At 59.6% G+C, this 26253-nt stretch overlaps 1 protein-coding gene across 1 annotated transcript in view; it reads left to right on the top strand.

Moving 5' to 3' along the window:
• LOC132206671 (NF-kappa-B inhibitor delta-like) overlaps positions 1-22078 on the top strand; it is a 28306-nt gene extending 6228 nt beyond the window's left edge. Inside the window, exons 3-12 of the mRNA XM_059641266.1 lie at positions 931-1143; positions 4159-4352; positions 5915-6020; positions 8674-8794; positions 9236-9390; positions 10019-10070; positions 10387-10556; positions 12074-12190; positions 16857-17021; positions 22007-22078. Of these exons, the coding sequence (XP_059497249.1) occupies positions 931-1143; positions 4159-4352; positions 5915-6020; positions 8674-8794; positions 9236-9390; positions 10019-10070; positions 10387-10556; positions 12074-12190; positions 16857-17021; positions 22007-22060 (1347 nt within the window). The 3' untranslated portion in view covers positions 22061-22078. The remainder of the gene's footprint in view (positions 1-930; positions 1144-4158; positions 4353-5914; positions 6021-8673; positions 8795-9235; positions 9391-10018; positions 10071-10386; positions 10557-12073; positions 12191-16856; positions 17022-22006) is intronic.
• Positions 22079-26253: the final 4175 nt, after the last annotated feature.

The following is a 26253-nucleotide window of genomic DNA, read 5'->3' as shown; positions in this document are numbered from 1 at the left end:
TGTATATAAACCCCCCCCGATCAGATTCCAGTCTGTAACTCCCTCCCCGGGGGGGGGAGGTATCTGTTATTCTGTATATAAACCCCCTCGATCAGATTCCAGTCTGTAACTCCCTCCCCGGGGGGGGGAGGTATCTGTTATTCTGTATATAAACCCCCCCCGATCAGATTCCAGTCTGTAACTCCCTCCCCGGGGGGGGGAGGTATCTGTTATTCTGTATATAAACCCCCCTCGATCAGATTCCAGTCCTGTAACTCCCTCCCCGGGGGGGGGAGGTATCTGTTATTCTGTATATAAACCCCCTCGATCAGATTCCAGTCTGTAACTCCCTCCCCGGGGGGGGGAGGTATCTGTTATTCTGTATATAAACCCCCTCGATCAGATTCCAGTCTGTAACTCCCTCCCGGGGGTATCTGTTATTCTGTATATAAACCCCCCCCCCCCGAACCCCCTCGATCAGATTCCAGTCTGTAACGCCCTCCCCGGGGGGTATCTGTTATTCTGTATATAACCCCCCCCGAACCCCCTCGATCAGATTCCAGTCTGTAACTCCCTCCCCGGGGGTATCTGTTATTCTGTATATAAACCCCCCCCGAACCCCCTCGATCAGATTCCAGTCTGTAACGCCCTCCCGGGGGGTATCTGTTATTCTGTATATAAACCCCCCCCGAACCCCCTCGATCAGATTCCAGTCTGTAACTCCCCTCCTGGGGGGGGCGGGTATCTGTTATTCTGTACATAAACCCCCCCCCGCACCCCCTCGATCAGATTCCAGTCTGTAACTCCCTCCCGGGGGGGGGGGTATCTGTTATTCTGTATATAAACCACCCCCCCCCCCCCCCGAACCCCCTCGATCAGATTCCAGTCTGTAACTGTGTTGTTGATCTATCCTTTGTATAGTGGAGTCCAGCTTCTCCTCTCCTGGACTAGGAGGGTGCCGCTGCTTTCCAATCCGCGGTTCCGTCATGGCATGTGGGCGTCTCACAGCCCACCGTACCCACAGACTCCTGTCGCTATGGATCTCCTGTTGAGTTCTCTCCCACTGACACTGTCTATCCATTCAGCACGACAGCGCTGTACCCTGCGTGCGAGTACTCGTGTCACAGTGCCAGCCTGTACCCTGACCATGCTGCCGATATCATGGTGAGTCAGTGCATCATCGCAACGTCACTCTCCCTCCATTTCTAAACCACATCAGCCCACAGCGGGAGAGGGGGAGTGGGAGGGGGAGAGGGAGTGAGCCCGTTAGGGAGTGTGAGACTGAGTCATGGAGAGGGAGATGGAGACAGTCTCCAGGGTCGGGCAGAAGGACCTTGATGAAGGAGAGACTCCAATTTCTACAGCTTCTGTAAACCTCCCTCAGTCCCTGTCCCCTCCCCTACACTCCCTCAGGCTTCGTCCCCTCCCCTCCCCTCCCTCAGTCCCTGTCCCCTCCCCTCCCTCAGTCCCCGTCCCCTCCCCTCCCCTCCCTCACTCCCTGTCCCCTCCCCTACCCTCCCTCAGTCCCTGTCCCCTCCCCTCCCTCAGTCCCCGTCCCCTCCCCTCCCCTCCATCAGTCCCCGTCCCCTCCCCTCCCTTAGTCCCCGTCCCGTCCCCTCCCCTCCCTCAGTCCCCGTCCCCTCCCCTCCCTCAGTCCCCGTCCCCTCCCCTCCCCTCCCTCAGTCCCTGTCCCCTCCCCTACCCTCCCTCAGTCCCCGTCCCCTCCCCTCCCTGAGTCCCCGTCCCCTCCCCTCCCCTCCCTCACTCCCTGTCCCCTCCCCTCCCTCAGTCCCCATCCCCTCCCTCCCTCAGTCCCCGTCCCGTCCCCTACTCAGGCCCCGTCCCTTACCGTCCTCAGGCCGCATTCCCTCTCCTCCTCAGGCCCCGTATCCTACCCTCCCTCAGTCCCTGTCCCCTCCCCTCCCTCAGTCCCCGTCCCCTCCCCTCCCCTCCCTCAGTCCCTGTCCCCTCCCCTACCCTCCCTCAGTCCCCGTCCCCTACCCTCCCTCAGTCCCCGTCCCCTCCCCTCCCCTCCCTCACTCCCTGTCCCCTCCCCTCCCTCAGTCCCCATCCCCTCCCTCCCTCAGTCCCCGTCCCGTCCCCTACTCAGGCCCCGTCCCTTACTGTCCTCAGGCCGCATTCCCTCTCCTCCTCAGGCCCCGTATCCTACCCTCCCTCAGTCCCGTCCCCTCCCCTCCCTCAGGCCCCGTCCCTTACCCTCGTCAGGCTGCGTCCCCTCCCCTCCTCAGGCCCCGTCCCCTCCCCTCCCTCAGCCCCTAACCCCACCCTTCCCTCAGTCCCCGTCCCCTCCCCTCCCTCAGTCCCCGTCCCCTCCCCTCCTCAGGCCCCGTCCCCTCCCCTCCCTCAGCCCCTAACCCCACCCCTCCCTCAGTCCCCGTCCCCTCCCCTCCCTCAGTCCCCGTCCCCTCCCCTCCCTCAGTCCTCGTCCCCTCCCCTCCCTCAGGCCCCGTCCCCTCCCGTCCCTCAGTCCCCGTCCCCTTCCCTCCCTCAGTCCTCGTCCCCTCCCTCCCTCAGGCTCCGTCCCCTCCCCTCCTCAGGCCCCGTCCCCTCCCCTCCCTCAGGCCCCGTCCCCTCCCCTCCCTCAGGCCCCGTCTCCTCCCATCCCTCAGTCTCCAACCCCAAACTTCCCTCAGTCCCCAACCCCTACCCTCCCTCAGTCCCCAACCCCAACCCTCCCTCAGTCCCCAACCCCAACCCTCCCTCACTCTCCCCCAGATGGGGTTTGAGGGATTTGGATGGGAATTGAGGGCTATGGATATGGATTGAGGAATGTGGATGGGTATTGAGGGATTTGGATGGGGATTGAGGGATATGGATGGGGATTGAGGGATATGGATGGGGATTGAGGGATTTGGATGGGGATTGAGGGATATGGATGGGGATTGAGAGATTTGGATGGGGATTGAGGGATTTGAATGGGGATTGAGGGATTTGGATGGGGGTTGAGAGATTTGGATGGGGATTGAGGGATTTGGATGGGGATTAAGAGATTTGGATGGGGATTGAGGGATTTGGATGGGGATTGAGGGATTTGGATGGGGATTGAGAGATTTGGATGGGGATTGAGGGATATGGATGGGGATTAAGAGATTTGGATGGGGATTGAGAGATTTGGATGGGGATTGAGGGATTTGGATGGGGATTAAGAGATTTGGATGGGGATTGAGAGATTTGGATGGGGATTGAGGGATTTGAATGGGGATTGAGGGATTTGGATGGGGATTGAGAGATTTGGATGGGGATTGAGGGATATGGATGGGGATTGAGGGATTTGAATTGGGATTGAGGGATATGGATGGGGATTGAGAGATTTGAATTGGGATTGAGGGATATGGATGGGGATTGAGAGATTTGGATGGGGATTGAGAGATTTGAATGGGGATCGAGGGATATGGATGGGGATTGAGGGATTTGAATGGGGATCGAGGGATATGGATGGGGATTGAGAGATTTGGATGGGGATTGAGGGATTTGGATGGGGATTGAGGGATTTGAATGGGGATCGAGGGATATGGATGGGGATTGAGGGATTTGAATGGGGATCGAGGGATATGGATGGGGATCGAGGGATATGGATGGGGATCGAGGGATATGGATGGGGATTGAGAGATTTGGATGGGGATTGAAGGATATGGATGGGTGTTGAGGGATATGGATGGGGGTTGAGTGATATGAATGGGGATTGAGTGATATGGATGGGGATTGAGGGATATGGATGGGGATTGAGGGATATGGATGGGGATTGAGGGATTTGGATGGGTGTTGAGGGATTTGGATGGGGATTGAGGGATATGGATGGGGTTTGAGGGATATGGATGGGGATTGAGCGATATGAATGGGGATTGAGGGATATGGATGGGGGTTGAGGGATATGGATGGGGATTGAGCGATATGAATGGGTGTTGAGGGATTTGGATGGGTGTTGAGGGATTTGGATGGGGATTGAGGGATATGGATGGGGGTTGAGGGATAGGGATGGGAGTTGAGGGAGGGAGATGATGAGAAAGGGATGGAGGGGAATTGTATGTTTGAGGTGTTGGTAATCGAGGTGTTGGTGATCCTCTCTGATCTCCATCTTTTCTTCCGTCGGGGGCACAGCCTGATTCAGATCCCACATTGTTCGAGACCCCACCCTCAGCCTTTCCTCATTGGTCACAGTCTGCAGCCGATACCCATCCAAATGTCCCATCCATCCCATACTACCCCCCCAACTCACCCCCACAGCCCTTGGCAACACCACAGCCCATGGCAACGCCACAGCCAATCGCAGCCTCAATGTTGGAACAAGCTCGAAGAACCATCCAGAACATGGAGGTAACCAACCTCTTGCATCGAGATGATGACGGAGACACGTAAGTTACTCAGAAAGTTCAACAGGTACATGCCATTCTCTCACACTCACACACACTCACACTCACCCTCACACACTCACACATACTCACACTCACACTCTCACAGTCACTCACTCACACTCTCACACTCACACACACTCTCCTCACACTCACACACTCACACATACTCACACTCACACTCTCACTGTCACTCACTCACACTCACTCACACTCACCCTCACACACTCACACCCACCCTCACACACTCACACGTACTCACACTCATCCTCACCTCACACACTCACAAATACTCACACTCTCTCTCACACTCACACACACTCTCCCTCACACTCACACACTCACACACACTCACCCTCACCATCTCATGCTCAAACACACACTCTCCCTCACACGCACACACTCTCTCCCTCACACACACTCCCACTCCCTCCGTGTCTCTCTCAGACTCCCTCTCCCCCTCACACACACTCCCTCTCCCTCCGCGTCTCTCTCTCTGACTCCCTCTCCCCCTCACACACACTCCCTCTCCCTCCGTATCTCTCTCTCTGACTCTCTCTCCCCCTCACACACACTCCCTCTCCCTCCGCGTCTCTCTCTCAGACTCCCTCTCCCCCTCACACACACTCCTTCTCCCTCCGTGTCTCTCTCTCAGACTCCCTCTCCCCCTCACACACACTCCCACTCCCTCCGCGTCTCTCTCTCTGACTCCCTCTCCCTCACACACACTCCCTCTCCCTCCGCGTCTCTCTCTCAGACTCCCTCTCCCCCTCACACACACTCCCTCTCCCTCCGTATCTCTCTCTCTGACTCTCTCTCCCCCTCACACACACTCCCTCTCCCTCCGCGTCTCTCTCTCAGACTCCCTCTCCCCCCGTGTCTCTCTCTCAGACTCCCTCTCCCCCTCACACACACTCCCTCTCCCTCCGCGTCTCTCTCTCAGACTCTCTCTCCCCCTTACACACACTCCCTCTCCCTCCGCGTCTCTCTCTCAGACTCTCCCTCCCCCTCACACACACTCCCTCTCCCTCTCCCTCCCTGTCTCTCTCTCTTTCTCAGACTCTCCCTCTCCCTCACACGCACTCCTTCTCCCTCCGCGTCTCTCTCAGACTCTCCCTCTCCCTCACACACACTCCCTCTCCCTCCGCGTCTCTCTCTCAGACTCTCTCTCCCCCTCTCACACACTCCCTCTCCCTCCGCATCTCTCTCTCAGACTCTCTCTCCCCCTCACACACACTCCCTCTCCCTCCACGTCTCTCTCTCAGACTCTCCCTCTCCCTCACACACACTCCCTCTCCCTCCGCGTCTCTCTCTCAGACTCTCTCTCCCCCTCTCACACACTCCCTCTCCCTCCGCATCTCTCTCTCAGACTCTCTCTCCCCCTCACACACACTCCCTCTCCCTCCACGTCTCTCTCTCAGACTCTCCCTCTCCCTCACACACACTCCCTCTCCCTCCGCATCTCTCTCTCAGACTCTCTCTCCCCCTCTCACACTCTCCCTCTCCCTCTGCGACACATGGACAGGGTTCCTGGAATACTGACGCCGGTGTGTTGCTGCCTGTAGGGTTCTGCACATTTACGCCGCGAAGGGCATGCGGGAGTTTGTCCTGGCAGCAGCCGAGCACCTTCGCCAGCTCCACAGCCTGGAGCTCAGAGAGCATAAAGGCAAGGTAAGGGGTACGGAGGGTACCACAGGCTCACGGGACGGTGGGGAGAGGTAACACCACACCAGGAGTGGCACAGGGTCCTCCCAGCCCAGGGGAAGTCGCAGTGAGGGACCCGGACCCCGAGGGGTGAAGGAAAACACGCGGCTGGATAAAGCAGCAGCAGAGTTGCGTTTAGAGTTTTAGGATTTAGGGTGTGGTTTGGGAGTGACGGTGGTGGGGGGGTGGTTGGGATTTGTGGGAACATTATGGGATATTTAGGGAGACTGGGTGGGATTTGGGGGTAGATGGGGGAATGGTTGGGGGGGAGCGATTTGGGTTGTTTGGGGGAATAATTGGGATTTAGACCATAGAACACAGAAAAGTACAGCACAGTACAGGCCCTTCGGCCCACGATGTTGTGCCATGGAATAATCCAATCCAAAAATAAAATAACCTAACCTACATTCCCCTCAATTCACTGCTGTCCATGTGCATGTCCAGCAGTCGCTTAAATGTCACTATTGACTCTGCTTCCACGGCTACCACTGGTAAACTATTCCATGCGCTCACAACTCTCTGGGTGATGAACCTCCCTCTGACATCTCCTCTATACCTTCCTCCTAACACCTTAAAACTATGACCCCTCGTGGCAGTCAATCCTGCCCTGGGGAAAAGTCTCTGGCCATCGACTCTATCCATGCCTCTCATTACCTTGTACACCTCGATCAGGTCACCTCTCTTCCTCCCTCTCTCCAGAGAGAAATGTCCGAGCTCAGTCAACCTCTCCTCGTAACACAAGCCCTCCAGTCCAGGCAGCATCCTGGTAAAACTCCTTTGCACCCTCTCCAAAGCCTCCACATCTTTCCTATAATAGGGCAACCAGAACTGGACACAATATTCCAAGTGTGGTCTCACCAGGGTTTTGTAGAGCTGCAGCATAACCTCGCGACTCTTAAACTCGATCCCCCTGTTAATGAAAGCCAAAACACCATATGCTTTCTTAACAACCTTATCCACCTGGGTGGCAACTTTGAGGGAGCTATGCACTTGAACACCAAGATCCCGCTGTTCCTCCACACTGCCGAGAATCCTGCCTTTAATCCTATATTCTGCATTTAAGTTTGACTTTCCAAAAATGCATCACCTCGCATTTATCTAGGTTGAACTCCATCTGCCATTTCTCAGCCCAGCTCTGCATTCTGTCAATGTCTCGCTGAAGCCTGCAATAGCCCTCAATACTATCAACGGCACCTCCAACCTTTGTGTCATCAGCAAACATACTAACCCACCCCTCAACCTCCTCATCCAAGTCATTTATAAAAACTATAAAGAGCAGAGGCCCAAGAACAGAGCCCTGCGGGTCAACACTCAGCACTGACCTCCAGGCAGAATACTTACCATCTACAGCCACTCTCTGCCTCCTGTCAGCCAACCAAATCACCCTGTATCCCATACCTCCTGACTTTATGAATGAGCCTGCCGTGGGGAACCTTATCAAATGCCTTGCTGAAGTCCATGTACACCACATCCACCGCTCGACCCTCGTCAACCTGTCTCGTGACCTCCTCAAAGGAATCAGTAAGATTTGGGGGGAGATGGGGGGTATTTGGTGGAATGAGAGGGATTTGGGAATAAGGGTGGGATCGGGTCAGATAGTAGGTGTGCTTGAGGGGGAAAACACAGTTGGTTCCAGTCTGATGGTCAGATGTGACAAATGGTTGACTCGGATTCTGTCTCTTCACCCCCCCAACCCCCACCCCACCTCCTGAAAACCACCCCCACCCGCCAACACCCCCCTCCCCAATACCCCTCCAAACACCCACCCCACCTCCTGAAAACCACCCCCCACCCTGCCAACACCCCCTCTCCAATACCCCCCCAACACCCACCCACCTCCCGGAAACCACCCCCCACTCCGCCAACACCCTCTCCCCAATACCCCCCCAACCCCCAACCCACCTCCTGAAAACCACCCCCCACCCCGCCAACACCCTCTCCCCAATACCCCCCCAAACACCCACCCCACCTCCTGAAAACCACCCCCCACCCCACCAACACCCCCTCCCCAATACCCCGCCAACACCCACCCCACCTCCTGAAAACCACCCCCCACCCCGCCAACACCCTCTCCCCAATACCCCCCCAACACCCACCCCACCTCCTGAAAACCACCCCCCACCCTGCCAACACCCCCTCCCCAATACCCCCCCAACACCCACCCACCTCCCGGAAACCACCTCCCACCCTGCCAACACCCCCTCCCCAATACCCCCCCAACACCCACCCACCTCCCGGAAACCACCCCCCACCCCGCCAACACCCTCTCCCCAATACCCCCCCAACACCCACCCCACCTCCTGAAAACCACCCCCCACCCCGCCAACACCCCCTCCCCAATACCCCCCCAACACCCACCCACCTCCCGGAAACCACCTCCCACCCTGCCAACACCCCCTCCCCAATACCCCCCCAACACCCACCCACCTCCCGGAAACCACCCCCCACCCCGCCAACACCCTCTCCCCAATACCCCCCCAACACCCACCCCACCTCCTGAAAACCACCCCCCACCCCGCCAACTTCCCCTCCCCAATACCCCCCAACACCCACCCACTTCCTGAAAACCACCCCCCACCCCACCAACACCCTCTCCCCAATACGCCCCCACCTCCCACAGACACCCCTCCTGGTCGCTGTAACAGCCAATCAGGCGGAAGTTGTGTCCGATCTCATTGAACTGGGAGCAGATGTCAACGCCACCGATTTTAAAGGTCAAAGTGCGCTTCACCTGGCTCCAGGTAGGTCCCCCGTCCCCCGTCCCTGACCCCGATCCCGTCGCCGTCCCCTCTCCCCCGTCCCCAGACCCCGTCCCCCGTCCCCGTCGCCCGTCCCCCATCCCCCATCCCCGATCCTGTTGCAGTTCCCCCTGTCCCCGTCCCCCTGTCCCCGTCCCCGTCCCCTATCCCCTGTCCCCGTCCCCGTTCCCCCGTCCCCCGTCCCCCGTCCCCCGTCCCCCTGTCCCCCGTCCCCCGTCCCCGTCCCCGACCCCGTCCCCGTCGCCTGTCCCCTATCCCTGTCCCCCGTCCCCCATCCCCCATCCCCGATCCTGTTGCAGTTCCCCCTGTCCCTGTCCCCCTGTCCCCGTCCCCGTCCCCGTCCCCGTTCCCCCGTCCCCCTGTCCCCCGTCCCCCATCCCCCATCCCCGATCCTGTTGCAGTTCCCCCTGTCCCCATCCCCAGACCCCGTCCCCTGTCCCTGTCCCCCGTCGCCGTCCCGTCCCCTGTCCCCCATCCCCCAACGCGTCCCAGACCCGTCGCCATCCCCTGGCCTGTCCCCCGTCCCCGTCGCTCATCGCCGTCCCCCATCCTCATCCCCGTTCCCATCTGATGACGGGGTGGGGGTGGGGGTGACAGTGTAGAGGGAGCTTTACTCTGTATCTAACCCCATGCTGTCCCTGGGAGTATTTGATGTGGGGGACAGTGTAAAGGGAGCTTTACCCTGTATCTAACCCTGTGCTGTCCCTGTCCATAAGACCATAAGACATGGGAGTGGAAGTAAGGCCATTCGGCCCATCAAGTCTCCCCGTAGCCCTTGATTCCTTTTGAGATCAAGAATTTGTCGATCTCTGCCTTGAAGGCATCCAACGTCCCGGCCTCCACTGCACTCTGTGGCAATGAATTCCTGTCCCTGTCCCATCTGATGACAGGGTGAGAGTGGGGTGGCCGGGGGGAAACAGTGTAGAGGGAGCTTTACTCTGTGCCTAACGCCGTGCTGTCCCTGTCCCTGGGAGAGTTTGATGGTGGGGGGGCAGAGTAGAGGGAGCTTTACTCTGTGCCTAACGCCGTGCTGTCACTGTCCCTGGGAGAGTTTGATGGTGGGGGCCAGAGTAGAGGGAGCTTTACTCTGTACCTAACCCCGTGCTGTCCCTGCCCTGGGAGTGTGTGATGGTGGGGGGGAGAGTAGAGGGAGCTTTACTGTGATGGGGAGAGGTCTGTAACTGTGGAAGTGTGATGTTTCCGCAGGCGATCCTGCAGACTGCAGTCCCACTCAATGTTGAAGCTCGGAATTTTGAAGGTAATGTTCAAATTTTATCTCATTTACTTCCTTCAATCATTGAAATGCTCCCCCCCCTCCCCGGGGGAGGGGGCACTGTGTGTCTGTGTCTCCCCCCCGACACAGTGACAGGGAGGGGGGGGGGGTTGTGTGTCTGTGTCTCCCTCCCCCGCACAGTGACAGGGAGGGTAGCTCTGTGTCTGTCTCCAACCCCCCCTGCCACAGTGATGGGGAGGGGTGTTCTGTGTCTGTCTCCCCCCCCCACAGTGACGGGGAGGGTCGCTGTGTGAGCGGTCTCTGATGAACCCTATCTGGGTGTGTACCCTGCACTGTCCAGGTCTCACGGCGATGCACTGTGCTGTGAAATCTCACAACCAGACCATGAGGAAGATGGCAGAGGCTCAAGACCAGATGCAGTGTGTGAGCCCACAGCTACAGGGGGCCGCCCAGGACAGACTGCAGTGTATCATCCTCCTGCTGAACATGGGAGCCTCGATCTTCACCCAGGTACCACTTCACAGCGCAGACAGCTCTCTCCGACAGCGCCCGCTCCCTCCGCACTGACCCTCCGACAGCGCCCGCTCCCTCCGCACTGACCCTCCGACAGCGCCCGCTCCCTCCGCACTGACCCTCCGACAGCGCCCGCTCCCTCCGCACTGACCCTCCGACAGCGCCCGCTCCCTCCGCACTGACCCTCCGACAGTGCCCACTCCCTCAGCACTGCCCGCTCCCTCAGCACTGACCCTCCGACAGCGCCCGCTCCCTCAGCACTGACCCTCCGACAGCGCCCGCTCCCTCAGCACTGACCCTCCCACAGTGCCCGCTCCCTCAGCACTGACCCTCCCACAGCGCCCGCTCCCTCAGCACTGACCCTCCGACAGCGCCGACTGCCTCAGCACTGACCCTCCGACAGTGCCCGCTCCCTCAGCACTGACCCTCCGACAGTGCCGACTCCCTCAGCACTGACCCTCCGACAGTGCCGACTCCCTCAGCACTGACCCTCCGACAGTGCCCACGCCCTCAGCACTGACCCTCCGACAGTGCCGACTCCCTCAGCACTGACCCTCCGACAGTGACGACTCCCTCAGCACTGACCCTCCGACAGTGCCGACTCCCTCAGCACTGACCCTCCGACAGTGCCCACGCCCTCAGCACTGACCCTCCGACAGTGCGGCGCTCCCTCAGCACTGACCCTCCGACAGTGCCGACTCCCTCAGCACTGACCCTCCGACAGTGCCCACGCCCTCAGCACTGACCCTCCCACAGTGCCCGCTCCCTCAGCACTGACCCTCCCACAGCGCCCGCTCCCTCAGCACTGACCCTCCGACAGTGCCGACTCCCTCAGCACTGACCCTCCGACAGTGACGACTCCCTCAGCACTGACCCTCCGACAGTGCCGACTCCCTCAGCACTGACCCTCCGACAGTGCCCACGCCCTCAGCACTGACCCTCCGACAGTGCGGCGCTCCCTCAGCACTGACCCTCCGACAGTGCCGACTCCCTCAGCACTGACCCTCCGACAGTGCCCACGCCCTCAGCACTGACCCTCCGACAGTGCCGACTCCCTCAGCACTGACCCTCCGACAGTGCCGACTCCCTCAGCACTGACCCTCTGACAGTGCCCGCTCCCTCAGCACTGACCCTCCGACAGTGCGGCGCTCCCTCAGCACTGACCCTCCGACAGTGCGGCGCTCCCTCAGCACTGACCCTCCGACAGTGCCCACGCCCTCAGCACTGACCCTCCGACAGTGCCCGCTCCCTCAGCACTGACCCTCCGACAGTGCCCACTCCCTCAGCACTGACCCTCCGACAGTGCCCACGCCCTCAGCACTGACCCTCCGACAGTGCCCGCTCCCTCAGCACTGACCCTCCGACAGTGCCGACTCCCTCAGCACTGACCCTCCGACAGGGCCCACACCCTCAGCACTGACCTTGGGGTGAAGGTTGAGGAGTGTGAGGGTGGGGCTGTTGTATGTACCTGAGGGTGTGGGTGCAGTGATGACCTCTGACCTTGTTTCCCGCAGGACATTAAGAACAGTGTGTCTGTCCTCCACCTCAGTGTCCAGGACGGGAACCTGGCCCTTGTTGAATTCTTCACCAACATCCGCACTCCACGGCTTCCCGAGTTTCTCAACATGAAGGTCAGCATTGGACACAGGGTCAGGGGTCACAGGTCACAGGCTGTCAGGGTCACATGGGTCAGGCCTCAGGGGTCACAGTAGTTCAGGCCAAGGGATCAGAAATTGCCGGGGATCACAGATCGGTCAGTGATGGGGGCGGGCTCAGTGTTGGGGGTGGGGTCAGTGATGGGGCAGGGTCAGTGGTGGGGGTGGGGTCAGTGATGGGGGCAGGGTCAGTGGTGGGGGCAGGCTTAATGATGGGGGCAGGGTCAGTGGTGGGGGTGGGGTCAGTGATGGGGGTGGGGTCAGTGATGGGGGCAGGCTTAATGATGGGGGTGGGGTCAGTGATGGGGGTGGGGTCAGTGATGGGGGCAGGCTTAATGATGGGGGTGGGGTCAGTGATGGGGGTGGGGTCAGTGATGGGGCAGGGTCAGTGATGGGGGCGGGCTCAGTGTTGGGGGTGGGGTCAGTGATGGGGCAGGGTCAGTGGTGGGGGTGGGGTCAGTGATGGGGCAGGGTCAGTGGTGGGGGTGGGGTCAGTGATGGGGGCAGGCTTAATGATGGGGGTGGGATCAGTGATGGGGGTGGGGTCAGTGATGGGGCAGGGTCAGTGATGGGGTGGGATCAGTGATGGGGGTGGGGTCAGTGGGGGCAGGGTCAGTGATGGGGGCAGGGTCAGTGATGGGGCGGGCTCAGTGATGGGGCGGGGTCAGTGATGTGGTGGGGTCAGTGATGTGATGGGGGTCAGAGATGGGGGCGTGTCAGTGATGGGGGCAAGGTCAGTGGTGGGGGTGGGGTCGGTGATGGGGGTGGGGTCAGTGATGGGTGAGGTCATGACAGATGTTGAGGTTAGGGATAGATGTTTGCTTACTCCAGGTCAAGTTGACATAAGGAAGGAGGAAGTGTTAGGTATCCTGAAAGACATTAAGGTGGACAAGTCCCCAGGTCCGGATGGGATCTGTCCCACGTTATTGAGTGAAGCGAGAGAGGAAATAGCTGGGGCCTTAACAGATATCTTTGTAGCGTCCTTAGACACGGATGAGGTCCCAGAGGACTGGAGACTTGCTAATGTTGTCCCCTTGTTTAAAAAGGGTAGCAAGGATAATCCAGGTAATTATCGACTGGTGAGCCTGACGTCAGTGGTAGGGAAGCTACTGGAGAAGATACTGAGGGATACGTTCTATTCCCATTTGGAAGAAAATGGGCTTCTCAGTGATAGGCAGCATGGTTTTGTACAGGGAAGGTCATGTCTTACCAACTTAATAGAATTCTTTGAGGATGTGACAAAGTTGATTGATGAGGGAAAGGCTGTAGGTGTTATATACATGGACTTCAGTAAGGCATTTGATAAGGTTCCCCATGGCAGGCTGATGGAGAAAGTGAAGTCACATGGGGTCCAGGGTGTGCTCGCTCGATGGATAAAAAACTGTCTGGGCAACAGGAGGCAGAGGGCAGTAGTAGAAGGGAGTTTCTCAAATTGGAGACCTGTGACCAGTGGTGTTCCACAGGGATCTGTGCTGGGACCACTGTTGTTAGTGATATATGTAAATGATTTGGAGGAGGGTGTAGATGGTCTGATCAGCAAGTTTGCTGATGACAGTAAGATTGGTGGAGTAGCTGATAGTGAAGGGGACTGTCAGAGATTACAGCGGGATATAGATAGACTGGAGAGTTGGGCAGATAAATGGCAGATGGAGTTCAATCTGGGCAAATGCGAGGTGATGCATTTTGGAAGATCCAATTCAAGGGTGAATTATACAGTAAATGGAAAAGTCCGAGGGGAAATTGATGAACAGAGAGATCTGGGTGTTCAGGTCCGTTGTTCCCTGAAGGTGACAACGCAGGTCAATAGGGTGGTCAAGAAGGCATACGGCATGTTTTCCTTCACCGGATGGGGTATCGAGTACAAGAGTTGGCAGGTCATGTTGCAGTTGTATAGGACTTTGGTTCAGCCACATTTGGAGTACTGTGTACAGTTCTGGTCACCACATTACCAAAAGGATGTGGATGCTTTGGAGAGGGTGCAGAGGAGGTTCACCAGGATGTTGCCTGGTATGGAGGGCGCTAGCTATGAAGAGAGGTTGAGTAGATTAGGATTATTTTCATTAGAAAGACGGAGATTGAGGGGGGACCTGATTGAGGTCCACAAAATCATGAGGGGTATAGACAGGGTGGATAGCAAGAAGCTTTTTCCCAGAGTGGGGGACTCAATTACTAGGGGTCATGAGTTCAAAGTGAGAGGAGGAAAGTTTAAGGGAGATATGCGAGGAAAGTTCTTTACACAGAGGGTGGTGGGTGCCTGGAACGCGTTGCCAGCGGAGGTGGTAGACGCAGACACGTTAGCGTCTTTTAAGATATATTTGGACAGGTACATGGATGGGCAGGGAGCAAATGGACACAGACTGTTAGAAAATAGATGACAGGTTAGACAGAGGATCTCGATCGGCGCAGGCTCGGAGGGCCGAAGGGCCTGTTCCTGTGCTGTCGGTTTCTTTGTTTCTTTGTCAGTGATGGGGGCGGGGTCAACAATGGGGGAGGTGTCATTAATGGGTGGGGGGGTCAGTAATGGGGTGGGGTCAGTAATAGGGGGTGTGAGTAGTGAGGGAGGGGTCAGTAATAGGGGAGGTGTCAGTGTTAGGGGTGGGGTCAGTGATGGGCGGGTTCAGTAATGGTGTGGTGGCCAGTGATGGGGGTGGGGCCAGTGATGGGGGTGGGGCCAGTGATGGGGTGGGGCCAGTGATGGGGGTGGGGCCAGTGATGGGGGTGGGGCCAGTAATAGGGGAGATGCCAGTGATGGGGGGTGGGGCCAGTGATGGGGGTTGGGGCCTTTGATGGGGGTGGGGCCAGTGATGTGGTGGGGCCAGTGATGTGGTGGGGCCAGTGATGTGGTGGGGTCAGTGATAGGGGAGGTGCCAGTGATGGGGGTGGGGCCAGTGATGTGGTGGGGTCAGTGATAGGGGAGATGCCAGTGATGGGGGTGGGGCCAGTGATGTGGTGGGGTCAGTGATGGGGTGGGGTCAGTAATAGGGGAGGTGCCAGTGATGGGGGTGGGGCCAGTGATGGGGGTGGGGCCAGTGATGGGGGTGGGGCCAGTGATGGGGTGGGGCCAGTGATGGGGGTGGGGCCAGTGATGGGGGTGGGGCCAGTGATGGGGGGTGGGGCCAGTGATGGGGGGTGGGGCCAGTGATGGGGGTGGGGCCAGTGATGGGGGTGGGGCCAGTGATGGGGGTGGGGCCAGTGATGGGGGAGATGCCAGTGATGGGGGGTGGGGCCAGTGATGGGGGTTGGGGCCAGTGATGTGGTGGGGTCAGTGATAGGGGAGGTGCCAGTGATGGGGGTGGGGCCAGTGATGTGGTGGGGTCAGTGATAGGGGAGATGCCAGTGATGGGGGTGGGGCCAGTGATGGGGGTGGGGCCAGTGATGGGGGTGGGGCCAGTGATGGGGGAGGTGTCAGTGATGGGATGGGGTCAGTGATGGGGTGGGGTCAGTGATGGGGGTGGGTTCAGTGATGGGGGAGGTGTCAGTGATGGGGGAGGTGTCAGTGATGGGGTGGGGTCAGTGATGGGGGAGGTGTCAGTGATGGGGTGGGGTCAGTGATGGGGTGGGGTCAGTGATGGGGGAGGTGTCAGTGATGGGGGAGGTGTCAGTGATGGGGTGGGGTCAGTGATGGGGTGGGGTCAGTGATGGGGGAGGTGTCAGTGATGGGGGTGGGGTCAGTGATGGGGGAGGTGTCAGTGTTGGGGTGGGGTCAGTGATGGGGGAGGTGTCAGTGATGGGGGAGGTGTCAGTGATGGGGGAGGTGTCAGTGATGGGGGTGGGGTCAGTGATGGGGGTGGGGTCAGTGATGGGGTGGGGTCAGTGATGGGGGAGGTATCAGTGATGGGGTGGGGTCAGTGATGGGGTGGGGTCAGTGATGGGGTGGGGTCAGTGATGGGGGTGGGGCCAGTGATGGGGTGGGGCCAGTGACAGGGGAGGTGTCAGTGATGGGGGTGGGGCCAGTGACAGGGGGTGGGGCCAGTGATGGGGGTGGGGCCAGTGATGGGGGAGGAGTCAGTGATGGGGTGGGGTCAGTGATGGGGGTGGGGTCAGTGATGGGGGTGGGGTCAGTGATGGGGTGGGGTCAGTGATAGGGGTGGGGTCAGTGATGGGGGTGGGGCCAGTGATGGGGGTGGGGTCAGTGATGGGGGAGGTGTCAGTGATGGGGGAGGTGTCAGTGATGGGGTGGGGTCAGTGATGGGAGTGGGGTCAGTGATGGGGTGGGGTCAGTGATGGGGTGGGGCCAGTGATGGGGGTGGGGCCAGTGATGGGGGTGGGGTCAGTGATGGGGGAGGTGTCAGTGATGGGGGAGGTGTCAGTGATGGGGTGGGGTCAGTGATGGGAGTGGGGTCAGTGATGGGGTGGGGTCAGTGATGGGGTGGGGCCAGTGATGGGGGTGGGGTCAGTGATGGGGGTGGGGTCAGTGATGGGGGTGGGGTTATACTCTGCCCCTAACCCAGGCCTCACTCATGGCAGGGGGGCAGGTGAGGCTGGCGTGTGGTTGGGTGAGGGGTTAGTGTGGAGTGAGGGCAGGGGGTGTGTCTCCCAGGTGGAGTGGGGTGGGGGGGTGACGGTGGTGTGGGGTTGAGGGTGGGGTGTGTGACCGCGGAGCCCCGTTTGATGTGTACTCCCACCCCCCCCCGTACCCCAGGCCCACGGGAACACTGCGTTACACATGGCAGCCGGCCTACACGGAGACAGGAACCAGTTGGAGATTATCCAGTTACTGCTGGCACGAGGGGCCGACCCCAGTATCAGGAACCTGGAGAATGAACAGGCCATTCACCTCCTTCAGCCTAGCCCCATCCGGGAACAGGTACCAGCAATGGCGGTGAACTGCTGGGGCAATGGGGATTGCAGTGGGGGGATGGGGATTGCAGTGGGGGAATGGGGATTGCGGTGGGGGGGGCAATGGGGATTGCAGTGGGGGGGGAATGGGGATGGCACTGGGAGATGGGGATTGCGGCGGGGGGGAATGGGGATTGCGGTAGGGGGGAATGGGGATTGCAGTGGGGGAATGGGGATTGCAGTGGGGGAATGAGGATTGCAGTGGGGGAAATGGGGATTGCAGTGGGGGAATGGGGATTGCAGTGGGGTAATGGGGATTGCAGTGGGGTAATGGGGATTGCAGTGGGGGGAATGGGGATTGCGGTGGGGGGGAAATGGGGATTGCAGTGGGGGAATGGGGATTGCAGTGGGGGGGAATGGGGATGGCAGTGGGAGATGGGGATTGCGGCGGGGGGGAAAGGGGATTGCGGTGGGGGGGGAAATGGGGATTGCAGTGGGGTAATGGGGATTGCAGTGGGAGATGGGGATTGCGGCGGGGGGGAATGGGGATTGCGGTGGGGGGGGAAATGGGGATTGCAGTGGGGTAATGGGGATTGCAGTGGGGGGAATGGGGATTGCAGTGGGGGGGAATGGGGATGGCAGTGGGGGAATGGGGATTGCGGTGGGGGGATGGGGATTGCAGTGGGGGGAATGGGGATTGCAGTGGGGGGGAATGGTGATGGCAGTGGGAAATGGGGATTGCGGTGGGGAATGGGGATTGCGGTGGGGGGGGAAATGGGGATTGCAGTGGGGTAATGGGGATTGCAGTGGCGGGATGGGGATTGCAGTGGGGGAATGAGGATTGCGGTGGGGGATGGGGATTGCGGTGGGGGAATGGGGATTGCAGTGGGGGGATGGGGATTGCAGTGGGGGGGAATGGGGATGGCAGTGGGGGAATGGGGATTGCAGTGGGGGGATGGGGATTGCAGTGGGGGGAATGGGGATCGCAGTGGGGGGAATGGGGATTGCAGTGGGGGGGAATGGGGATGGCAGTGGGAGATGGGGATTGCGGCGGGGGGGAATGGGGATTGCGGTGGGGGGGGAAATGGGGATTGCAGTGGGGTAATGGGGATTGCAGTGGGGGAATGGGGATTGCAGTGGGGGAATGGGGATTGCAGTGGGGGGATGGGGATTGCGGTGGGGGGATGGGGATTGCGGTAGGGGAATGTGGATTGCAGTGGGGGGATGGGGATTGCAGTGGGGGGATGGGGATTGCAGTGGGGGGATGGGGATTGCAGTGGGGAATGGGGATTGCGGTGGGGAATGGGGATTGCGGCGGGGGGAAATGGGGATTGCAGTGGGGGAATGGGGATTGCAGTGGGGGGATGGGGATTGCAGTGGGGGAATGGGGATTGCAGTGGGGGGATGGGGATTGCAGTGGGGGGAATGGGGATCGCAGTGGGGGGAATGGGGATTGCAGTGGGGGGGAATGGGGATGGCAGTGGGAGATGGGGATTGCGGCGGGGGGGAATGGGGATTGCGGTGGGGGGGGAAATGGGGATTGCAGTGGGGTAATGGGGATTGCGGTGGGGGAATGGGGATTGCGGTGGGGGAATGGGGATTGCAGTGGGGGGATGGGGATTGCAGTGGGGGAATGGGGATTGCGGTGGGAGATGGGGATTGCAGTGGGGAATGGGGATTGCGGTGGGGAATGGGGATTGCGGTGGGGGAATGTGGATTGCAGTGGGGGGATGGGGATTGCAGTGGGGGAATGGGGATTGCAGTGGGGGGATGGGGATTGCAGTGGGGAATGGGGATTGCGGTGGGGAATGGGGATTGCGGCGGGGGGAAATGGGGATTGCAGTGGAGGAATAGGGATCGCAGTGGGGGGATGGGGATTGCAGTGGGGGAATGGGGATTGCAGTGGGGGAATGGGGATTGCGGTGGGGGAATGGGGATTGCAGTGGGGGAAAATGGGGATTGCGGTGGGGGGGGAAATGGGGATTGCAGTGGGGTAATGGGGATTGCGGTGGGGGAATGGGGATTGCGGTGGGGGAATGGGGATTGCGGTGGGGGAATGGGGATTGCAGTGGGGGGATGGGGATTGCAGTGGGGGAATGGGGATTGCGGTGGGAGATGGGGATTGCAGTGGGGAATGGGGATTGCGGTGGGGAATGGGGATTGCGGTGGGGGAATGTGGATTGCAGTGGGGGGATGGGGATTGCAGTGGGGGAATGGGGATTGCAGTGGGGGAATGGGGATTGCGGTGGGGGAATGGGGATTGCGGTGGGGGAATGGGGATTGCAGTGGGGGGATGGGGATTGCAGTGGGGGAATGGGGATTGCGGTGGGAGATGGGGATTGCGGTGGGGGAATGTGGATTGCAGTGGGGGGATGGGGATTGCAGTGGGGGAATGGGGATTGCAGTGGGGGGATGGGGATTGCAGTGGGGGGATGGCGATTGCAGTGGGGAATGGGGATTGCGGTGGGGAATGGGGATTGCGGCGGGGGGAAATGGGGATTGCAGTGGGGGAATGGGGATTGCAGTGGGGGGATGGGGATTGCAGTGGGGAAATGGGGATTGCAGTGGGGGAATGGGGATTGCGGTGGGAGGATGGGGATTGTGGTGGGGAATGGGGATTGCGGTGGGGGATGGGGATTGCGGTGGGGGATGGGGATTGCGGTGTGGGATGGGGATTGCGGTGGGGGATGGGGATTGCAGTGGCGGGGGGATGGGGATTGCAGTGGGGGGATGGGGATTGCAGTGGGGGGATGGGGATTGCGGTGGGGGATGGGGATTGCAGTGGGGGGATGGGGATTGCGGTGGGGGGATGGGGATTGCAGTGGGGGGATGGGGATTGCAGTGGGGGGATGGGGATTGCGGTGGGGGATGGGGATTGCAGTGGGGGAATGGGGATTGCGGTGGGAGATGGGGATTGCGGTGGGAGATGGGGATTGCGGTGGGGGAATGGGGATTGCAGTGGGGGGATGGGGATTGCAGTGGGGGATGGGGATTGCAGTGGCGGGGGGATGGGGATTGCAGTGGGGGGATGGGGATTGCAGTGGGGGGATGGGGATTGCGGTGGGGGAATGGGGATTGCAGTGGGGGGATGGGGATTGCAGTGGGGGGATGGGGATTGCAGTGGGGGATGGGGATTGCAGTGGCGGGGGGGTGGGGATTGCAGTGGGGGGATGGGGATTGCAGTGGGGGGATGGGGATTGCGGTGGGGGATGGGGATTGCAGTGGGGGGATGGGGATTGCGGTGGGGGGATGGGGATTGCAGTGGGGGGATGGGGATTGCAGTGGGGGGATGGGGATTGCGGTGGGGGATGGGGATTGCAGTGGGGGAATGGGGATTGCGGTGGGAGATGGGGATTGCGGTGGGAGATGGGGATTGCGGTGGGGGAATGGGGATTGCAGTGGGGGGATGGGGATTGCAGTGGGGGATGGGGATTGCAGTGGCGGGGGGATGGGGATTGCAGTTGGGGGATGGGGATTGCAGTGGGGGGATGGGGATTGCGGTGGGGGATGGGGACTGCAGTGGTGGGATGGGGATTGCGGTGGGGGGATGGGGATTGCGGTGGGGGGATGGGGATTGCAGTGGGGGGATGGGGATTGCAGTGGGGGGATGGGGATTGCAGTGGGGGGATGGGGATTGCGGTGGGGGGATGGGGATTGCAGTGGGGGGATGGGGATTGCAGTGGGGGGATGGGGATTGCGGTGGGGGGATGGGGATTGCAGTGGGGGGAATGGGGATTGCGGTGGGGGATGGGGATTGCAGTGGGGGGATGGGGATTGCGGTGGGGAATGGGGATTGCGGTGGGGGATGGGGATTGCGGTGGGGGGATGGGGATTGCGGTGTGGGATGGGGATTGCGGTGGGGGATGGGGATTGCAGTGGGGGGATGGGGATTGCGGTGGGGAATGGGGATTGCAGTGGGGGGATGGGGATTGCGGTGGGGGATGGGGATTGCAGTGGGGGGATGGGGATTGCAGTGGGGGGATGGGGATTGCGGTGGGGAATGGGGATTGCAGTGGGGGGATGGGGATTGCGGTGGGGGATGGGGATTGCGGTGGGGGATGGGGATTGCAGTGGGGGGATGGGGATTGCGGTGGGGGATGGGGATTGCGGTGGGGGGATGGGGATTGCGGTGGGGGGATGGGGATTGCGGTGGGGGGATGGGGATTGCGGTGGGGGATGGGGATTGCAGTGGGGGGATGGGGATTGCGGTGGGGGATGGGGATTGCGGTGGGAGATGGGGATTGCGGTGGGGGGATGGGGATTGCGGTGGGGGATGGGGATTGCGGTGGGGGATGGGGATTGCGGTGGGGGGATGGGGATTGCGGTGGGGGATGGGGATTGCGGTGGGGGATGGGGATTGCAGTGGGGGATGGGGATTGCGGTGGGGGGAATGGGGATTGCAGTGGGGGGATGGGGATTGCAGTGGGGGGATGGGGATTGCGGTGGGGGGATGGGGATTGCGGTGGGGGGATGGGGATTGCGGTGGGGGGATGGGGATTGCGGTGGGGGGATGGGGATTGCGGTGGGGGATGGGGATTGCAGTGGGGGATGGGGATTGCGGTGGGAGATGGGGATTGCGGTGGGGGGAATGGGGATTGCAGTGGGGGAATGGGGATTGCGGTGGGGGATGGGGATTGCGGTGGGAGATGGGGATTGCGGTGGGGGATGGGGATTGCGGTGGGAGATGGGGATTGCGGTGGGGGATGGGGATTGCGGTGGGAGATGGGGATTGCAGTGGGGGAATGGGGATTGCAGTGGGAGATGGGGATTGCGGTGGGAGATGGGGATTGCGGTGGGGGGAATGGGGATTGCCGGGGGTGGGTGGGGTTTGTGGGGGACTGGGGCAATTACAGTGTTTAATGGGGACTAGGGTGGGCCGTGTGGTGTGATGACCATTCTCTCCCCTGTCCTGCAGCCCCACACCCCATGCCCCACACCCCATGCCCCACACCCCATGCCCCACACTGACCTCACTCACTCTCTCTCTCTCTCTCTCTCTCTCTCTCTCTCCAGATTAAGCAGATGCTGAAGAGGGGGCGGCCCACGCCCAGATTCGGATCCTCATAGGAACAGATTACAAGCTCGGACTATTATCAGTCCCTCTGTGTTCCCCCTTCAGGTGGAAACCTCTGTAACTCCCGTGTGGAGGAAATCTCATCCAATTCTCTTTAGCCCAGAGACGTTATTTAAAACTCAACTCTTTCTCCTGTCTGCCACAACCCCTACTCCCTCTTTCTCTTTTTCTCTCCCCTCCCACCCTCTCTCTCTTCTCTCCACCTCCAACTCTCCCCTCATCTCTCTCTCCCTCCTGCTCTGTCTCTCCCTGTCTCCTTCCCTTCTATCAATCTCCCTCCCCTTCTCTGCCCCCTTCTCCCCCGTCTCTCTCTCTCTCTCACCTGTCTCTGCACTCCCCACCGTCTCTCACTCTTTCTGTCCCTCCTTATTCTCTCCCTCCCACCCTCTTTATCTCTCTGTCTCTCGTTCACTCTCTCTCTCTCTCCCTTCCTCCCCCTCTCCCTGCCTTTACCTGCCTCCCCCAGACACTCTCCCCCTCTCCCCTCTCCCTTTCTGTCTCTGTCGTTCACTTCCAGTTGAAAAGACTGAACAAAATAACATATAATTTATTATCAGATTGTTACTGATTTTGTGCAAACCAAAGATGTATTCCTCAAGCAATTGAGGGTGATAATTTTTGGGGAGGGTGGGGAGGGCCCCTCCTTGAGCCTGTTACACAGGAACAGTAGGAGGCCATTCACCTCCCCCCCAACCCCCCGGTTTTGTCCAGACTTGATGAGTCCTTAGGTCCTGAGGACAACTTGAGTCACTCCTGGTCCTGAGGGGGTGGGGTTGGCTACTCTAAGTGCAGCAACTCCTTCTACCCCTTTCCCCCCCCACCCCACTTCCCTTACCACCGACAAACGCCCCCCCCCAACCCCACCCCGAAGCATGTCTCCCCCCCCCCATCTTAATCCTGGTCAGCGCTGAGATGGGGATCTGTCCACGACTGAGTCTCCCTGAGCCTACCCCGACCACCTCCCCGTGCCCCCTGCGTGCGGGATCCCGGGTTGTGGGGAGGGTGGGGTTGGGTTTGCGTACAGGAGCATTGGGGGTGGGGTGTTGGGTGGGGAGGGGTGTGCATCACATCCCCTGCTGTGTCCCAGCTTCATTATGAAGCTTTTCCATTGATTGATTTCTGTGAAATCGGACTCTGTTCAGGTATCACTCCCTCGGAGTTAACTCCTCCTTTCTCCCTTTCCCTACCCTCACCCACCTGTCCCCTCCCCCAAACTGACCCAGGGGGTCTGACCTCCTGTTGGGGGGGGGGGAGGGTTACGTGAGGGTGGAGAAAGGGAGGTGGGGGCTGTCGATTTTTGGAATAGGAGAGAGGGATCGCTCCTCTCTCCCATCTCTGAGTGGCTAATGGTCCAGGTCTCTGTAGCAGAGTTTTAACCTGGGTGACTATTAACAACAGCATCACTGCTCAGGCACTCCCTGGATTGGAGAGAAAGAAAGAGAGGGAGAGGGAGGCAGGCAGACAGCGAGGCACGAGAAATCAGGCAGGGGTCCTGCTCCAGTGATATGTGCTGGAATGTGTCTGCCTCCAGGTCTCTCTGTTTGAGTCCTTCTGTGTTACTATCTGTGCCTGTCACTGTCTGCATCATTGTGTCAGTGGAGGAGACAGGTGCTTACAGAAATGCAGTACGTTGGGGAGCATGAGCTCCTTTTCACTGGAATGTCTGAGTGTGTTTGATGTTATTTCGGTTAGCTGCTTTTCCTGCAGCCTCTATTTTCAACTCCATATAAAATAATTATTTATCTTGTTTCTGCTGTTTTCTGCTGAAATATTAAATGTTGTTCAGTGACCGTTAATGTTTTACAAAGTAATGCCAGCAGCACACACAACGCAGGATGGGGCAGTGACTGACCTCCTACCCTCCCACAGCTGGGGTCTACACTCAGGGGTCAGAGAGAGAGGGGGGTTCAGGGTCAGGGTCAGAGAGAGAGGGGGGTTCAGGGTCAGGGGTCAGAGAGAGAGGGGGGTTCAGGGTCAGAATTCAGCGAGAGAGGGGGGTTCAGGGTCAGGGGTCAGAGAGAGAGGGGGGTTCAGGGTCAGGGGTCAGAGAGAGAGAGGGTGTTCAGGGTCAGGGGTCAGAGAGAGAGGGGGGTTCACGGTCAGGGGTCAGAGAGAGAGGGGGGTTCAGGTTCGGGGTCAGAGAGAGAGGGGGGTTCAGGTTCGGGGTCAGAGAGAGAGGGGGTTTCGGTTCAGGGGTCAGAGAGAGAGGGGGGTTCAGGTTCGGGGTCAGAGAGAGAGGGGGTTTCGGTTCAGGGGTCAGAGAGAGAGGGGGGTTCAGGGTCAGGCGTCAGAGTGAGGGGGGTGTTCAGGGTCAGGCGTCAGAGAGAGGGGGGTTCAGGGTCAGGGGTCAGAGTGGGTTCAGAGTAAGGATGAAAGGGCAGTGTGAGGGGTGAGGAGTCAGTGTGAGGTTAGGGGAGAGAGGTGAGGGGTCAGTGGGGTCGGAGTAAGGGTGAAAGGGCAGCGTGAGGAATGGGGCAGGGTCAGAGTGAGAGGGTGAAGGTTCAACATGAGTGGTCACAGCAAGGGGTCAGGGTTCACAGGGTGTCAGTGAGAGGGTGAGAGGTCACTCTAAGGTTGGGGAGTCAGTCGTATTTTGATCCATGTTTGTGAATGGGATACGGATTTCCCTGGATTTTGGGAATGTGTGTTTATTTTTGGATTTTAAGCTGTTTCCTGCTGATTTCAATGAGGGCCCATGTGGCCAGTGGATTCGAACACACGGTTTCTAATAAAGATTGTCAAAACGGTCAAATAACATTGAAATTAAACCTCATTGCTCTCTGTATTTTACCTGGAATTCAGGGTCAGGGGTCATGGGGTCACTCCACTATGGTCACAGGGGCAAAAAGTCACAGGGTATAGGTCACAGGGTCATTAAACTATGGGCACAGGTTCAGGGGCAAAAAGTCACAGGGTCAGAGGACATAAGACACAGCATTGGAGTGCACGAGTCAAAGGGTCACTAGGCACAAGGTCACAGGTCGGGGGCACAGGGTCATAGAGGTAAGGATAGAGCATTAGAGTACACAGGTCACTGGGTCAGGGGTCACAGTGGTCAGTTTACAGAGTCGGAGTACACAGGTCACTGGGTCAGGGGTCACAGTGGTCAGTGTACAGAGTCGGAGTACACAGGTCACTGGGTCAGGGGTCACAGTGGTCAGTGTACAGCGTCGGAGTACAAAGGTCACTGGGTCGGGGTCACAGTGGTCAGTGTACAGAGTCGGAGTACAAAGGTCACTGGGTCAGGGGTCACAGTGGTCAGTGTACAGAGTCGGAGTACAAAGGTCACTGGGTCAGGGGTCACAGTGGTCAGTGTACAGAGTCGGAATACACAGGTCACTGGGTCAAGGGTCACAGTGGTCAGTGTACAGCGTCCGAGTACACAGGTCACTGGGTCAGGGGTCACAGTGGTCAGTGTACAGAGTCGGAGTACACAGGTCACTGGGCCAGGGGTCACAGTGGACAGGTCACTGGACACAGAGGGTCTAGCAGTGATTCTACCTGGACGAGGGCATATAGCCCACACTCTGACCTCTCACCTCACTGTATCCACCCTCGGACCCTCTCTCCCGGCTGATCCCACCCCCTCGGACCCTCGGAACCTCCCTCCCCACGGAGCCCACCCCCTCGGACCCTCCCTCCCCACGGAGCCCACCCCCTCGGACCCTCCCTCCCCACGGAGCCCACCCTTTGGACCCTCCTTCCCCGCTGATCCCACCCCCTTGGACCCTCCTTCCCCGCTGATCCCACCCCCTCGGACCCTCCCTCCCCACTGATCCCACCCCCTCGGACCCTCCCTCCCCGCTGAGCCCAACCCCTCGGACCCTCCCTCCCCGCTGATCCCACCCCCTCGGACCTTCTCTCCCCATGGAGCCCACCCCGTCGGACTCTCCCTCCCCATGGAGCCCACCCCCTCGGACACTCCCTCCCCACTAAGCCCACCCCCTCGGTCCCCCTCTCCCCCCTGAGCCCACCCCCTCAGACCCTCTCTCCCCATGGAGCCTACTCCCTGACCACCGGCTAACCCGAGGGTGGAGGCTGATAGGGCCCAAGCGGACGTTTCGAGGGGGTCGGGTTCGCGGGGTGAAGACATTTCCCAGATTTCCAACTTGAAGATGTGCTGACTGCAGAAGTTTATTGGCTGTGATTCAGTGGCTTGTATGAACAGAGGCGATGGAGACGGGAG

The sequence above is a fragment of the Stegostoma tigrinum genome, chromosome 41 (genome assembly GCF_030684315.1).
Source record: "Stegostoma tigrinum isolate sSteTig4 chromosome 41, sSteTig4.hap1, whole genome shotgun sequence".
NCBI lineage: Eukaryota > Metazoa > Chordata > Chondrichthyes > Orectolobiformes > Stegostomatidae > Stegostoma > Stegostoma tigrinum.
The sequence above is the reverse complement of the archived record's forward strand: the minus strand, read 5'-3'. Positions and strand labels throughout refer to the sequence as shown.